The sequence below is a fragment of the Lissotriton vulgaris genome, chromosome 11, assembly GCF_964263255.1.
Source record: "Lissotriton vulgaris chromosome 11, aLisVul1.2, whole genome shotgun sequence".
NCBI lineage: Eukaryota > Metazoa > Chordata > Amphibia > Caudata > Salamandridae > Lissotriton > Lissotriton vulgaris.
This window is the reverse complement of record NC_141699.1, coordinates 795,284,610-795,301,993: the sequence shown is the minus strand read 5'-3', so window position 1 is coordinate 795,301,993 and position 17,384 is coordinate 795,284,610. Positions and strand designations below refer to the sequence as shown.

Genomic DNA, 17,384 nt, shown 5'->3' with positions numbered 1-17,384 from the left:
TTGCTGTGGTGAGTCTCCTGGACCTTGTTGGTCCGAACCGTACACATCCTTGACCTTCTGTGTGGGTGCCGTTGCTAAGGCTTGTCGGTGCTCCCATCTGACACTGACCCCTCAGTACTCGACATCCTTCATGGGACAGCTCGTATGCAGCTCCTGGTCGTCTTTGACGTCTCCAGTCCCCGTACTTGCAGAGTCAAGAACTCCATCAACACACCTGAAGCACCCGCTATCTGTGGGCATTCGTTGACCTAGCCTCTGGTCACTCCGGAGTGACCCAGACTCTGTCCCCTCTGCTTTCAGGTACTCTTTAACAAGAATCCACTGTTGGATTCCAACTGACACTTTTCTTCCTTTCAGCAGCTGCTCTTCATCGACGTCCTTCATTGGATTCAACAGCGGTTTCCGACGCCACTTCAGACCTGTGCATCCCGCTTCCCTGGGATAGGAAACGTGGGTACCTCTGTATCCTTTGGTGGGTGGTGGGGTGGCCCTCTATTCCCCTATCTTCCACGGGGTTTCTTCGAAGTCTACTGGGAAGGGTCCTTAAACTCTAAAACTTTAACCGTGACTTTCCCATTGAATTGTACGGAGCACGCGGTTGTGGTCCCACACTGCACCCGCCCTCCATGATGTCCCTACTTACTCACCTTGCATAGTTCCTTGGGGTCCCAGCGAGTCTACATCTTCTCGACACTGTCTTGACTCGAGTCGTGGTTCTTATACCACTTTCTTAGTGTATGGTTTAGTCCCCCCTGGGGCTCACTGTGTATTATCGCTATTTGCTGTCATTTCTGTGCTTAAGTATTGTGTGCTTTGTGATTATCTCTGGATAGGAGATACTGTGTCGTACTAGATAATGTTATATTTATAAATACGTATTTTTATAACTACTGTGTGGTTCTCCTTTCATTTAACCAATACTATAAGGTTGCATTATGGTAAAACAAGCTGCTTAACATTCCTTCAACACTAAGCCTGAAAGCTGCTCTCCACAGCTACCACTTGGATAGCTTTCTAAGGATATCTTTGACATCCTATTTTATGCAATTTGCATGAGGTTCTTTAACAACAGTTCGTAACGATCACTATTCTACATTAGAGTTGTATCTCATTAACTGCGACAACACCAAAAAAAGTCTGTCAAAAGCAGTAATTCACTCAGCTAGCCACATACAATGCAGATCTGTGATATGCACAGTATGCTTTCTTTGAAGCAGGCATATTGACCCACTGCCCTACTTTATGATGAGTCAAAACTGCCACTAGATAAGATGCCATATCTCACTCTAGCAGCAACTATTCACAAGAGTTATATTTAATTTTGTATTGATGCCTGAAAGCTGGACGTACAATGAACTCTGCAGGTATTTTGAAATGGTAAGTTATTGCTCAGCTAATCGAGATAAACGAGCTGGGCATGAACTGATGTCCCCAGACCCACCTTCTTGGTGGACGAAACTTTGTACACTGGTAAGCATGCATGCTTACCTTGCGTGCTGCGTCTCTGTTATCTATTGCTGAGCGGGCGGAGATTCACCCGTGGATTATTAGACAATTTGGTTGTCTTTTCCCAGTAGGAGGGGAGAGTTGATGTGACTACACTTTCATGTTAAGTTGGCCAACGATCTTTATAGGTGGGTCATTACTGATGCTGACGTATATATTTTTAGGATTCAGTTTCCACTGTAAATTGGAATTTGCAATGAGTGCATTGGCTGCTCCGTGGTGACCCAGTAGAGCCCATAGATTGCGGGTGGAGCCCATAGATTCCTAGCGCTTTTAAGGGCCTCGAAGTTCCACAGCCTCATCCCTTGTTGGGAGGTGAGTCGATGGAGAACTTATTGGGATAACTTTCCTTATTCTACCGAACACAGTCACTGAGTGATGCATGTTTTCACATAGGAGTTGCTCATCACAAAGGACTTCCTTATAACAAGCACCTTAATTTTGCATACAAGATCCAGGAGATTACCAGGTGACCCATTTTATTAATTTCTGTTTGTCTCCAGGTGAGTCAGTATCAATGCAAAATGTTTCAATAATGTAAACATGTTGGTATCTTCACACATGCTTTATAATAAGATATTATATTCTATTACACAGGCTATATTATATATTACAAAACAAGAGATGGCCCCTGGGGAAAGAATACGCAGGCAGGATGACAGGGGAATAAAGAACATTAAAGAAATAGTTATCCTGTCTGCAAAATACTTTAAATAACGGAGAAAAACTCATCTCACTGAAGTGCTCAGATGAGTCACAAATATGAGCCTAGTGGAGATTCCGCTCACAAAAATGACTATTAATAAAGATGCACAAAATTAGGTCAAATTGTATACATTTGCATTGGATCCCAAAACATCAACATACATTGCATTTCCTATTTATTATTTTTATTCACGTCAAAACGATCAAACTGAACATATTAAGATAGACTCTGGGTGATGAAGAAGCCATACAGCAAATAAGCTGGTCAAAACAAAAATGTAAAAAACACTAAGATAATCTCACATCAGAACTATTAGGCATACCACATTCATCAAGTTGGAATAGTCTCAATATCCTACATTAATATAAAAAACTAGAAAACAGTTACTGACAGTGAAGCTGTTGAATCACAATGAAAAGATAAACCTGCACAGTCAACACTTCAGACATTGTCTGTGGAAGATGGGCTTTTTTGTTAAAAAATTTATTATTTTAGAACTATGTTGAGAAGTCATTCTGTCTTTACCGCTATTCAGTAAACCACTTGATTTCACCAATTGCACTGCAAGGTGTGTTTGTAGTCCTTTATTTGTGTAAAGGAATGGGATGCATTTCCTCCAGTGGTAATGACAAAAAATGAACATGTAAAAAAAAAATGTTCTCCCCAAAAGAACCTATTGTTTATATACACTGTTACATAAGTTACCCCATTGTTGATTAATTATTTAAAACCGCACTATCAAATCAGTCCCACAAGTGTATCTATATATATATAAAAACAAAAGTCTGTCTGTCTGTCTGTCATTTATGCATTACTACACCATTCATCTGATCGGCATGAAACTTTGGGAAGTTGTTGAGTACACTCCCGCAAAAGTTACTGTCAATGTTTTCTTTTTAAATCGGCCCCCCAGGGCCCTCATAATCTTTCGAATACTGAAATAGACAGCGAATTTGCGAGCATCGTCAACGGTTATGACCCCCAAACGGAAATCGATTGGTCAATCTACATCAGAAGCACGAAAGAAAAATGCATTACGAGCTTCAGAAACAGACGAGCAACGGGAAGCAAGATTAGAAGCTGTTCGAATACAAACTGCTCAAGCCCGTAATTCTCAAACGAACGAGCAAAGAGAATCAAGATTGGAAGCCGATCGACTACGCACTGCTTAAGCCGGTTCTTCTCAAACGAACAAGCAACGAGAATCAAGATTGGAAACAGATCGATTACGCACTGCCCAAGCCCGCTCAAATGAAACCGGAGAGCAACCAGAATCAAGATTGGAAGCCAATCGAGGACGCACTGCTCAAGCCACACTAAGAAATGTTTTAAAAAAATAAAATGAATAAGTTTCAATAACAATGACACAATATAAATTTAATGTTATCATAACACTTAGAAATTTTTTCAAAAATAAAATGAATAAGTTTCAATAACAATGACACAATGTAAATTTAATGTTATCATGACGAGTTTCCTTGAATTTCCTTTCTTCTGAGATCACAGCAACGTGCGATGGGTAAGCTAGTGTTATATAAATGTAAGATTTTTTTTGGCCGCATAAAACTTTTATTTTTGTGGCATAAGCATGCTATAAAAAAATTAACCTTTATACTACCTTGCCAAGCACTGACCATATATGCCAGTGCTTATTTCTGAATTATTTACTCTTCCTATCAAACTTCTTGACAATTATGCTGAACATTTTAATGGTATTATCTGGCATCTATATCCTGATTCTCTGTCCATTTTGCCGACATTCACCGTTACATCTGTTCTCGTTACATTAAATGAAGCACATTCACCATTGCATCTGTTGTCATTACATTATATGAAGTGATACCAATTTCAATGGGGAAAACAGCATCCGTAAAAACGTGCATTACACAGTTTCTTTTCATAATGTATTCAACTAGCAGAAAGTTGTTCCTTTCTTCCCCCACATGGCTGCACTTATTCATCATACCCTTCTAGCAATTTGACCTCAGGGATTTCTCAACAGAATTCCAAATTCAAAGATGAGTGCCCAAATTAGTTTGCCGATTGACCTCTGTATTACAGTTTCGTTTTTCCAATCCAACTCTATATGAACCTATTGCAAATGTTGTTCCTCAATATTGAAGGAATAATAGGTGGCTAATAGTTATATTCTTTATTATTGGCTTGAAACAACACCTGCTATTCCAGTATATGACAAGCTTACATGATTTATTAGCTAAGTTGTTGGTCTTGGAACCTGTTGACCTAGGTTATGGAGCTAAAGTTATTTCCTGGTACCTCAATTTGGAAACCTGCAAACACTGGCCATATAATGTGTTGATCCATTTGCATATTCACAAGCAAACCTCAAATCACAGCCTGGTTTATGTAATCCAGTCTCAATTTATCCCTTACACTATACTGTTTTATGTTTTAAGGACACAATTTTGAAGCCCTCCTACTATAATGTGAAAATTCTCTGTAGATCTCTCCCTTGTCCTCACTAATTCCTTATGTCTCCACCAGCGCAACTTCAAGTTGTTCACGTGCAGAACCACAGAATTTTAGGCACTTCTGCGCATGCTTTTAGTAATGGTGCTATCCATGTTGCAGTAGAAGTGGTGGTTGATTGCTCTCTGAATTTTGTGTTTTGCAGGTAGGAGTCAGTCACAGCCACCCACGCCAAAAGAGGAAAAGGTTCAAGATATTAAATTAAAGCCTCACCCCCAAAAGCGCCCCAAACCTTCACCACGCAGTAAAGTTCCCAGCCCATCCAACACCGCCCGAATTCTCACTCCTTCTACGACTCGCCCCAGGTAAGAACCTTAACTTTGTTTACAAATTAATCAAGTTAATTTCTTACCATTGGTTGGTTTTACTGCCACTGTTGTTTAGCTGCTTCTTATTCCTGTCCTACCTTGACAATCGTGTGCTTTCTTTCCAATAGAGCTTAACTTCTTTACAGTCTCTTTGATTGTCTGGTTTATATGTTTCTGCTGCTTGCTTTTAGGGGCTACTTTTTTTTTCTTTAAACACTCTACGAGATTCCATGTGTTTCCAGCTATTCCCTCAATGTGACCCCTCTTCCCTCCATGTTACTTTTTCTCTCACCCTTATTCTTCTCTCCCCCAGAGGCACTTGTGTTGTGCTGTCACGTCTCTGTGCACTTCTCTCCACACAGAGATGCACGTTGCTACCTTTTGCTTCTACTGCTTCTCTCCCCACCCACCGTGATGCGTCTCCATCACCCCTGCCTCAGCCCACTCTTATAACCTGGTTGTCCTTTAAAAATGTTTTACTTTTGTACTACAATTTAAAACTGCTCTTTAGCACACTTTTTTATGTACCAATCCGTCTCGGAGTAAAGAAAAAGAACATATGACCCCCACATCAATTTGTAGGTGCGCACATATGTTTTGAACTCATGCATGCCTCATTGGTGCTGTGTCATTGTACTTTTTGTTTTAAATAGCCATGCTGTACAGCAGCTGTGGTGCTGTACTTCAGGCTACAAAAGGTCGGCAAAGAAAATATGTCTATTAACCGCATGCGCGCTAGCGGAATTCCGCTCCTGCGCTGACTTTTTCAAAAACGCACTTTACGTGACGAGCTGGGCTCGTCATCAGCGTGCGAGCGGGCTACGCCATGACGAGCCCAGCTCGTCATCAGCGTCGAAGGGGTTAAGCAAGACCTATTGGGTCTGTCAATGCTTGTTGATTACTGGAAACGTCCTCCGCTTTTTCACCTACATGGGGCAGTGAATCCTGATCTTGTTTGTTTTTGTTAGAGGACCAGCGAGTTTGAAAAATAAGTGTTTGTGTTGAATCGAACTTCTTCAAAGACAGAGGCTGTCCGAACCCACTTGGGGACCCTTTGGGGAAAACAGGCTACTGGGTCTCAGCTGTTGGTGGTGAGGTTGTTTGCCTCCGATGTCCCATGGCCTGTCCTACCAAGGCTCCGCAAACATGGCCAAGTGCAACCCCTTCGGCACTTGACTTTCAGTAGTAGTGATGGCGAGCAATCATAGGTCTCTCAGGGAAGTAGTGCTGGGAATCAATGCTCAACTCCATGCAATCAACCAGCAGTGCAATAATTGATTTTCCTTCCCAGTACTTGAGTACTTGATTTTTATATAAAGAAAGTAAATGCACTCTAAAAACAAATGATACACAAAAAATAATACACACTAAAAAGTGCATGTACCATTATCCACTGGGGTATTGGCTTTGTGCCTAGGTTTGAAGATCCCTTCCCCTCACCCAACTGTGTTATCTATTGTATGGAAGGTCCAGTGCTCACCCTCTTGTTCAGAGTTTGTGTGACCAGTTTTATGGGCTTACTCCCAGAATGTAAATCTTACCTATGTGAGTCCTTTTCTCCCATCTGTCACAGTCTGGGCCCGCATCTTCCATTTGGTCCCTCTTCTCTCGCTCGGGGAAGACGATGCCCCAGCTGCGACTTCATCGGCACGCCGGTCCTGTCTGTGAAAGCAACAGCTGCAGAGGCTGGTTGGCAGGTAGGGTCCTGCAACAATTGTCGTCTGGTCATTTGTAGGCACTAGTGATTCATTTGAGCTCAGATGTCATGGGGCTGCCGAAGGCACTTATGATGGCGGAGGTGCGCCTCTCACACTACTCATGGCGATGGGGAAGCTGCCTATTCCGTACAAGTCTGGTCTGTTCTCACAATAGTGCAGTCCGCTTGGGCACATTTCAGGACAGTGTCACTGTATATGTCACTTGCATGGTCACTGCGGCACCGGAGCAAGACAGTGCTACAGTGTAGCCTCTTCAGGCAAGAGTTGACTCTCTGATATGAAAGTACACTAGAAACTCTTTCTTGAGGCTTTCTGGGCAGATGGACCCTCTGCACTTCTGCTTGCCCTGGTAGTCCGCACCTCTTGCAGTATTGGCACTCCACTTCCTCCTTCTCATATGGAGGTCAGACTCTAGGCACTTCAGGAGAGAGCTCTTGATTCCAGGTCAGTTTTCTGGTGATGTCCCTTCACCTCTTGGAAGCTAGTTGTCAGGTAAACACCAGCTCTGGTTGCACACCATTCCTCTGGGCACTTTGCGGAGCACCCCCTTCCTTGGACAAAGATAACGTTGAACTAGAATAGCAATTGGACCAGCAGCTCCAACTTTTATACAATTAGGGGATGTAGATTCTCTGCATGCACTGTCAGAACTGGTTTTGATTCTAGGTACTCCGGGCTGGAGATCACAATTATACAACATGCAGGGGACATTCCCGTCCCACCTAATGCAACGTTTTTATTCTTGACTAAAGGCAAAAGCTCCAGAGAGTAACCACGAATCCTTTGGTACTTGGAAACTTGACTGTTTCCAATTTGTGATCCAGATCTTGCCAAAAATAAAATTCTGAGGGATGTTTCTAACAGAATCCTCATCTTGTGCATTACCCAAGGTGCCAGAATGGATCTGTAACTTTTTCACAGCAAGAGCATCCGTGCACCAGCAGGGGGTTCCTTCAGACTCTGAGTGACCGCACTCCACCTCCAGAAGTGATGGTGCAGAGCTGCATATAGGTACGACTCTGAGTTTTATTGCTGATATGGCGCTCCGCTTCCAACTTTGGAAGTGTTTTCCTAGGCCAGATATTTGCTGAAAGATAATGTGCTAGGGAAATATCCTGTCCAAAAATAACAGGCTTCCAGCCATGCCATGACATCAGGAAGCAGGTATCAGTCACTGATCGATCCACACATTAACTGCCTGTGGTGTGTAGGTTCTGGACAGGACTCAAGTTAATGCAGTAAATGCTCCCTGGTGCACCCAAGGCTGATCAGGAAGCAGGGGCCAAGTAGTATTTTTCCAAACACAAAAAGTGAAGTAGGTCACATTCCAGGAAGCTAAACTGCTCTCACTTCAAGGTGCTGGTCTGCTACCACTCAAGGCGCGGCCAAGTCCAATCATGACTCCAGTGGCATACGAAACTCGAGGGGGCCCTCCTGCAAAGTACATGGAGGGCCCCCCTTACGGATCACTCCGGAGCTCTCAGGCTAGCATAGATTGCTGAAGGGGCCCCCAGAAAATCCGGGACTCCGCCCTGCGGTGTCTGCGGGGGCTTTTGTTACGCCCCTGCATGACTCCTCCCCATTCCTCCACTCCTGCTGCTAGGAGAAGTCAAGCATATGGCACACCAAGGGTTCTGAGGCTGGTTCTGGTGCACTACGTGTTTTGTTGGAGTGCCCTTGGACCCCATGGAGCCAAAGGTGCCCTCACTTGGGTTGCTTGGTATCGGGTGCGAACTGACCCCATTGGGCTTCCAGTCGGATCCTTGCTGGTGCATGCCTCCACTACTGTGCCGGAGACCTCATCCATTCCACTTTCTCAGAACCAGCCCGACTCAAGCACTGCATGCACCAGCTCCGACTCAGACTTCTGTTTCTGATCTGGAACCGTATTTAGCCCATCCCAGCACTGTATCTCACTTTCAAGATTACAAGGACTCAGCCTCCAGCTAAGGATGATCACCAACCTTTGCCTCAAAGCTAATAATATTGTAAGCTTGAAGCCTTGTTCTACGTATGATTCTGACACCATTTGAGGGGTCCTGGATATTTTGCACAACGAAGAGGACAATGAGAAGGTAGACAGTTTGATCCCACTGCTTACACTGATGCTAGTCTATACTTAGATCTGCAGATAGACTTTCCATTGGGGTCCCACACCGAGCAGCCTTTGCTGTAGTTGTCTGCTGATCAGTAGAAGTGTTAAACTTACAGTTGCCTACTATCAACTATTGCAAAATTTACTGATGGAAATCTTTCAGCCTGGACCTGCAACTTTGGAGTTCTTACTGCCTTTTAATGAGGACACAGTGAAAACCTGGATGACAACTTTGTATAAGGCATACTCAGCTATTTCAGTAGGTTGCCCAGGAGTTACATCATAGACTCACTCATAGAGATCTGTCCTTTTTGACCGAGCACCTGATTCCCAATAGCTTTGTGGTTCAGGCTGCCACCCCAAGGTGAATTTCAGTCCATTTCCTTCTCCGCATCCGAACATTGAGTCAAAGAGTATTGTTCTGTTTGGCAAAATAGTTGTTTTCTCTGTAAGTTTGGCACCGAGGACATTGAGCACTGTCTGCCTTCTGGGGCGCTGCACACATTCCTTCTGGGTTATGGCCAGTGAAATCTTAGCTTGCATTGCTGATGAATTCAGGAATGCCTTCTCTCAGAAAATTAAAAAAAGAACAGGATGCTGTAAAATGTCTTGAGAGCCAGCCCGGACTTAACGGATTCTGTGGTCTGCGCCGTGGGCACTATTGATGTAATTAGACCTCATGTCTGGATGCACGCATAGGGTTTTCTGGTCACATTCAGGCACTCCTTATGGATATTCCTTTTGAAAACTCTTTGGAAAATAAGACAGATTCTGTCCTCAACCATTTTAAAGAGAGGCGTGCTAGGTCTCCTTCAGAGTTACTCTCTAGGATGTGCCAGTTTCATCAATAATACCAAAAATTCTGAGAATATTCTAGAGGGCTTGCTGGTTGCCAGAGGCACCGCTTGCAAATCATACTACAGACTATACTACCCTTTTGGGCTCAAGAGGATGCTTTGGTAGCAGCCATACACCCCACTAAGCACCCACAGTCTGTTTGTTCCTCCTTCCTGTCTTATCCATGGCAAAAATGCCTTGATTCCCCTTGCCATCAATATGCACGACTGATAGGAGCAGAATCAGTTGTTTTGCCTGCCTGTGTGTTATAACCTCAGATCAGTGGGTGCTGCAGATTGTTCAACAGGTTATGTGCTCCCTTTAACACCCACTACCCTTCACAATTCACCTGTTTTTGTTCAGACTTCAGCAGATCACATGCCCATCCTTGACCAGGATGTTTGGTTGCTACTGGACAAAGGGTCATAGAGAGAATTCTGGGAGCATAGAAGGGCTGTGGATCCTAGTCTTGTTATTTTTGGGGAGCCAAACAAGATGGAGGACTCGTGCCAATCCTCAACCTTTAACTTCTGAACACCTTCCTTTGCTAGGACAACTTCAAGATATTGACTTTGGCCTGGTTCTTTTCGTTCTGGATCTGGAAAACTGTACTGTTTCCTTGGACTTGCAGGACTCTGCTTTCATGTCCCTATCTTGTACTCTCACATATGCTGCCTGTAGTTTATTTTGAAGTTGGAAAATGTTCTAGTTTGTAGGTTTACCATTTGGCCTCACCGCTCCCCCTCAGTTGTTTACAAAGATGATCTTGGTGGCCGCATCGCTTGGTAGAAGGCAGGTGATAAATGTATTCCTGTGCTTCAGGGATTGGCGACTAAAGGCGGGCTTGTCGCACTGAGACCTAAAGTCGACAGTCACTGTGCTGTCATCCCTGTTGTTTTCCCTAAATGAGCCGAACGCCCACCTGCAACATGTGCAAAGGATTGCCCAACCCCACCCCCCACCCTCAGCAGCATGACGGGGACATTAGATTATGATCCAGATGTTTCGATCTTACTCCTGTGTTCGGGGGGAGATTGTTGTGAGGCTTTTTGGACCTGTGCATTCTGCTGCACCCTCCCATGTGCCACAGCCTCATACCTTCTTACAGCGAACGCTGACACTACACCCCCCCCCCCCCCCGGGGGGGCATGGCTGTAATACATTGGTACTCACTGCTTCTATGTCGCAATAGAGAGGCCTGTGCTGCAACTAGTAGACCTCTGCAGGCGGCTTCTGAGACTCTCCTGGGCTACTTCTTGGGTAAAAATCCCTTGGGGACTGCTCGGGATTTTCCTGAGGGGTGCAAAGACCCTATATTCTAAAATATGTGTAGCCGGGAGGAGGAGAGGGAGTCCATAGCCTACCCTGAACCAGAAGCCTTGCTCCATGGAGGAGCAGGAGATGTGGATGTGTCGATGGTATGTGCCTGGCCCTTGCATGCTACTCCAGCCGAGTGAGACCTACCACAGATGGTATTCGCTCTTTGCCACCGCTGGTCCTCCCCCAGTGTGTTCCTTTACCAGACTCCATCAACCTGTTGCAGGTGAGAGGATTGGGTACTTTCTGATTCTGTGTGGCATGGGTCTGCACAAGTATCCATGGATACTGTTGTGCAGAGTTGCCCTGTCTGCTGTTGGAAGTATCTTCATTTCGCTTTTGGAGTCCTTTGCAAGTGGAGTGGGGAGTGACAGGAGGGAGCCCCAGTGAACGTAGAATGCCCTGAGGTGCTTACCGGGCCCCTGCGCGTCTCAGCTATTACCCTTGCCAGTTACAGGTATTCTGGACGAATCGATCCCAAGGGTCTACCAATTCTGGTGGATTGTGCATTGCTGGTCCAAGTCCCAGAGGACGTGGTGGTACTTCTGGGAAACTCAATTGCACTGCTGCCTAATTCACTGTCACGTCTAGAAAGCTCTGTGAAAGTACATATCAAAACTTCACAACATTATGGGCAAAAGAGACAAATAACAACCAAAGTTTAACTTTGATCAGGGAAAGTCTCCCAGGGCTCGAGACGTTTGGGAAGCCGCTTTGGAGGCCAACCGGGAAGATGGCGACCTGGAGGTAGAAAGCGAAGTGCGACAGATCCTAACTGCTATGCTGCACAGTCTTACCAAGATAGATGGCAAGATCGACAATCTATCTTATAGGATAGGCCGTATTTCGGAGTGGTTGGATAAAAATGCTAGAGTCTGGATATGGAGAAGAGAGCCAGAGGACGAAAAGGTCACAGCATCAAAATACCAGAAAAGGATGGATAAAGTGCTTCTTATGCTGCAGACTAAGGCTGTGGATCGTGAAGACAGGTTTTGCCTATATAACTTTGAGAATTTTGTGGTTGGCCGAGTTCACAAGCATCGGCAACAGGGAAAGCTACGTGGAGCAGCTTCTTATTGACCTTCTAGGGTGTAACTCAGACATCTTTGTGGTTGAGCACGCCACTTCTCCTTGGCGCCGTGCACGGTGCCTGAGATGGAAGCTCATCCCATCTTAGCAAGAGTTTTGAATTTTAGGGACTGGGATCAGGGGCATCGCCTCCACGTGGGCGTAGGAGCATCGCCCCACTGCTACTTTAAATACCAGTTTATGTTTCTGTTTCTTGCACTGCAAGAAAGCAAAAGGCAGGGTTTAGTTGGGGGAAGGGCGGGGGGGGGGCACTCCTGCTTCAGACAGGGGAGGAGTGGTTTGCCCACTGTTGTGGGCGCTGACTGTTTGGTCGGCCCCAGGGCTGACCAAACCAGTCACTCTGGATTTTCTCTATGTAGGCTGAATGCAGCCTACATAGAGATAATGGCCACCCCATAGACGCCTGTGGGGTTGTCGTCCTGCAGCGTTGTGATTGGCTTAGGGCAGGAGAGGGAGGCCGCCTGCTTCGTGTAAGCGCAGAGAGAGGAGACACAACGCGGGACCGGAGGCAAAGGTACATTTAAATTCATTTTTATTTTTTAAGTTAGTCCCCTCCCCTCCCTGCAAGACCCCACACACACACCCCTGCGAGGCATGCCGGCCGCCACTGACTTTGATGCGTCGCTCTGCAAGGCTCTCTCCCACGAGGGCATGGAACTATCGATCTATCCTCATTTTACACAGCAGGTCTAGGAGGCTCGGAGACAGTTCATCCTGACCAAGAGTAAACTGCAGGAACTGAAGCTGTATTATCACATGCTCTATCCCACACATCTGCGGGTATGGTCGATGGGAAGGCAACAATCTTCAGGGATCCGAAATAGTTCTCCAGTTTCTCCAGCGGCTAGTGACTACAGAGACAAGCCATTGCTGGCGGCTCTTGTGCCCGAGGCATGAGGATGCCAATCCTAGAGGTGCAAGATGAGCAGGGAATTGTACATGACATCCCCCTTACGATGACCATGTGACAACGGACTATCTTACACATATCGCCAAGAAATTGCTTATGGCGAAACGCGGGGAACACCTTATGGCCCCACTGCGACCCGTGGAGATACGTGTGGCACTATAGGACATGCCTTGTATTAAAGTGCCCAACACTGACCGGCTAATGGTAGCCTTCTGCAAGGCTTACCAGGATATCCTTGTTCCGCACCTGGTCACTCTCTACGAAGAGATGGGTAAGGATAGCTCTGCCACCTTTGATGCGCGAGGCTCTCTTGGTCACCCTGCTGAAGCTGTGTAAAGCAGCTAACAGCTGTGTTTCCTACCGACAGCTGTCATTACTAATTGTGGAAACAATAGCATTTGCGAAAAGCCATTCAAACTGATTGGCTCTGCTGTTTCCGGGAGTAGCAGTCCTGGAACATGCTGGCTTCATCCCTGGTTGGTCCCTGTCGTACAACCTCAGAGCCCTTTTTCGGCGCTATTACCCGCATCAATCCAGAGGTAAGTACTGCAGCGATATACGTAGACGCCGAAAAGGCAGTTTTGCAGTACTGCGACGCATCGGTGTGGGAGAAGCCTTTTTACAATTGGTAAAATGTGCTATACCCACTGCAAACGGCGCATGTCCAAGTCATTGAGATAGTCACAGATGCAATTGCTATCTGAAGAAGCACCTGATAGGATGCCCTTTGTCACTGTCATTGTATGTTTTAGGGGCTGACCCACTAGCTTTGGCACTCTGTAAATATCATGCGATCAAGGGCCTCTGGTTCCCGCACTACAATTTGATAATCAATCTGCATATTCCGATGACACCCTCCTGTATGTACGCAACCCAAGTATAATTTATCTCCAATTCTTCAGTAGGTCATTCTGTTCAACGTGCACTCAGGCCTTCAAATTATTTGGATTAAATCCCTTAGCTTCCCCCTAACTGCGACTACAACCCTGGTACAGCTAGAGTTGCCATTACAATGGACTACTGATTCGGTGAGATACCTGGGGATCCAGGTGCACACAGACCATTCACTAGATGACTACTGCAAAGCAGTGCAGAAGCTTTCCGAAGTGGTTGAGTTGGGGATTGAAGTCCTTTCAAGGCGGCAGAGACACCGGGACACTGACACTGACGGCGTGGGCTGTAAGAAGCGTGTCCAACCTACCGGCTCCACTCCTCGCCGCACCCGCTTCGCGGGTGCCGCATCGGCATTGTGAGCACAGCGGACACCAAGGAGGCAATCGAAGGCGGCTTGGGTAAGAGGCTCGGCGGGGCTGCGAGCGTGCAGGGACTCCAGTGACCAGGAGTCCCTGCGAGACCGGGGAACAGCTGACGGTCCGCTCTCCCTGCTGGCCCGCCCCCCGCCCATTGAAACTAGTTAAAGGCGTACTCCACCTTGCACCTGTGGGATTGAAGTCCTTTCAAGGCGGCAGAGACACCGGGACACTGACACTGACGGCGTGGGCTGTAAGAAGCGTGTCCAACCTACCGGCTCCACTCCTCGCCGCACCCGCTTCGCGGGTGCCGCATCGGCATTGTGAGCACAGCGGACACCAAGGAGGCAATCGAAGGCGGCTTGGGTAAGAGGCTCGGCGGGGCTGCGAGCGTGCAGGGACTCCAGTGACCAGGAGTCCCTGCGAGACCGGGGAACAGCTGACGGTCCGCTCTCCCTGCTGGCCCGCCCCCCGCCCATTGAAACTAGTTAAAGGCGTACTCCACCTTGCACCTGTGGGATTGAAGTCCTTTCAAGGCGGCAGAGACACCGGGACACTGACACTGACGGCGTGGGCTGTAAGAAGCGTGTCCAACCTACCGGCTCCACTCCTCGCCGCACCCGCTTCGCGGGTGCCGCATCGGCATTGTGAGCACAGCGGACACCAAGGAGGCAATCGAAGGCGGCTTGGGTAAGAGGCTCGGCGGGGCTGCGAGCGTGCAGGGACTCCAGTGACCAGGAGTCCCTGCGAGACCGGGGAACAGCTGACGGTCCGCTCTCCCTGCTGGCCCGCCCCCCGCCCATTGAAACTAGTTAAAGGCGTACTCCACCTTGCACCTGTGGGATTGAAGTCCTTTCAAGGCGGCAGAGACACCGGGACACTGACACTGACGGCGTGGGCTGTAAGAAGCGTGTCCAACCTACCGGCTCCACTCCTCGCCGCTCCCGCTTCGCGGGTGCCGCATCGGCATTGTGAGCACAGCGGACACCAAGGAGGCAATCGAAGGCGGCTTGGGTAAGAGGCTCGGCGGGGCTGCGAGCGTGCAGGGACTCCAGTGACCAGGAGTCCCTGCGAGACCGGGGAACAGCTGACGGTCCGCTCTCCCTGCTGGCCCGCCCCCTGCCTTACACTCCTCCTATATAAGAGTCGTAATCTCCCGCAGCGCGGGACGCAGCTCGGGGCAAAGACCGGGCTAAGAGCGGGCCGTTTGAGGCCGTTCGAGGTCTTAGAGGTCTGGGCTGGGCCGCGTCCCGTGGCTGCATTTCTTGTCATCCCCTTTGCTGTTGAGCGGGTATCCTGCTACTTGTGGTTTATCCTCCCTTTGACTATCATGTGCACCCGTGTAACACGCAGCAAAGCTGCAAGGGGGGCTAGTAAATCCAATGGGACTCTGGACGACTTTTTAACAAAGACTAATTTGGCCATAGATGCAGAAATTACAAAAATGCAACATAGGGTTTCCCTGGAGTTGGATGCTGCACGAAAATTGTCCTTAACCATTGCCACCTCAAAGAAATCTTCACTAGGCAACTTTGCTTTAGCCCTCACCCCAGAGCGCACAGCAGGCCCCCGCCCCCTACTCACATCGGCAGATATACATCACTGCCCATCCCTGTCTCCACGTGACCACGTGAAGGATCTCCCACCAAATTTCAAGGAGGAGGTCGCGCTACCCAAATGTGTAGCTAGTGTTAGTGCACAAGCAATAAGTAAGTCGCCCAGGGCGGTTACGAAGGATAACAAAAACGCCAAAAAAATGGCATTGCAGCAAAAGAAAAACTTGGCTAGGTCTGCTTTCGCCCGTAAAAAGGCAAAAATTGCGAGAGCCCAGTTTTTCAATTGCCGCCGCCAATTAGGTGCCCCTGCATCAGAGGCAGGATTTGATAAACCCCATACAGTTAGCTCCCACATTGATTTGTATGAAAGTGATACTAACCAAGTTTTGGCGGGAAATGGAAGGGTTGAACAGATTGAATGTCTGGCTGGCTTAAGCAATGTTGGTTCAATGGAGGGTAGACTGAGTGAGGACGGGAGGGACAAGAGGGGTGACGAGGAATTCGTTCAAACGGTTTGGGATACCCTTAAGAAGTTACTTATCCCCCTGGAACTTAAACTATCCAGAATGGAAAATCATCTGCTTGAGATGGACAGGACTATTGTTACACTGGCCAGCCTAAGCCTCAAGCAGATGGATGCAAGACTTCCACAGGGAGAGGTACCCCCACAACCGATAGTAGTAGAAGCATCTTATGCTACCGCCCCGGGGCCCAAACCTACACCTATACCTAAACCCCGCACTAAAACCATCCCCATCCCAAAAGCTAGGTCTGGCCCTGCTAAAGACGTCCCAGCGCCAGTCAAACCTAAGCACACAGTTTCTTGTGCTGGGGTCAACTCACACTCCCAGAAGACTACTGCACGTCCTAAACCTGTGCCCGCAGCTGGCCCGCAAGCCAATCAACCTTCCCTAATACCCAGCCATCTCTCGTTCCTGATCCAAACAGACCCAACTTCCGAGGCGGCTATATTGATTTACCACCGGAAGCCACTCCTTATGTTATAGTTTTGGCCGGTGTACCTACCCTTGACCCATCAGTGAAAGAGGACCATTGGTCCCTCAAGAACAAGGTAACACACTGGCTCAACATAAATAGACAGCTCCCTAGCCACCAAAGAAGTCACGTACTCATGGTACGCAGAGTACCATGGGTTGGACCGAGTCATAAATCGATCATGGGTGACTGCATTGTGGTGACTTTTGCCGATCCTCACACTGCACAACACCTTTGCTCATGGGCCACTAGCGAAGATGATCACACTGTTGTAGTCAGGCCCCTCACTTTTTTCTATCCCCCTAGGAACCAGCAGAGGATGGGTGGGGCATGGTCAACAATACAAAAGTCTGGGAATAGGGGATTTGGAATTGGGGGACCAAGTCAGAGTGCCTGGTGGCACGGTGTTCCGACATCCAACATGTTTGGTTGCCTTGAGGAGGTTGACTGACTCGGGGTGGCGAATCCAACAAAGAAGAAGCTGGTAGGCCCTAACATACACTCCACTAAAGGAAATAGTGTAGCCTGTCTGAAGTCACCAGTTGCACCACAGATATCACCTGTTAACGCCTCGAACCCCCCCCCTGATTGAGGTCGCGACCTCAG

General features: G+C 47.4%; 1 protein-coding gene across 3 annotated transcripts in view; it reads left to right on the top strand.

Annotated features, from left to right (window-relative positions):
• The window catches only part of DZIP1L (DAZ interacting zinc finger protein 1 like), a 764,020-nt gene that overhangs the window by 672,391 nt on the left and 74,245 nt on the right, over window positions 1-17,384 (top strand). For all 3 annotated transcript variants that reach the window (XM_086943917.1, XM_086943918.1, XM_086943919.1), the window contains one exon: window positions 4,848-5,007. In XM_086943917.1, the coding sequence (XP_086800043.1) occupies window positions 4,848-5,007 (160 nt within the window). The remainder of the gene's footprint in view (window positions 1-4,847; window positions 5,008-17,384) is intronic.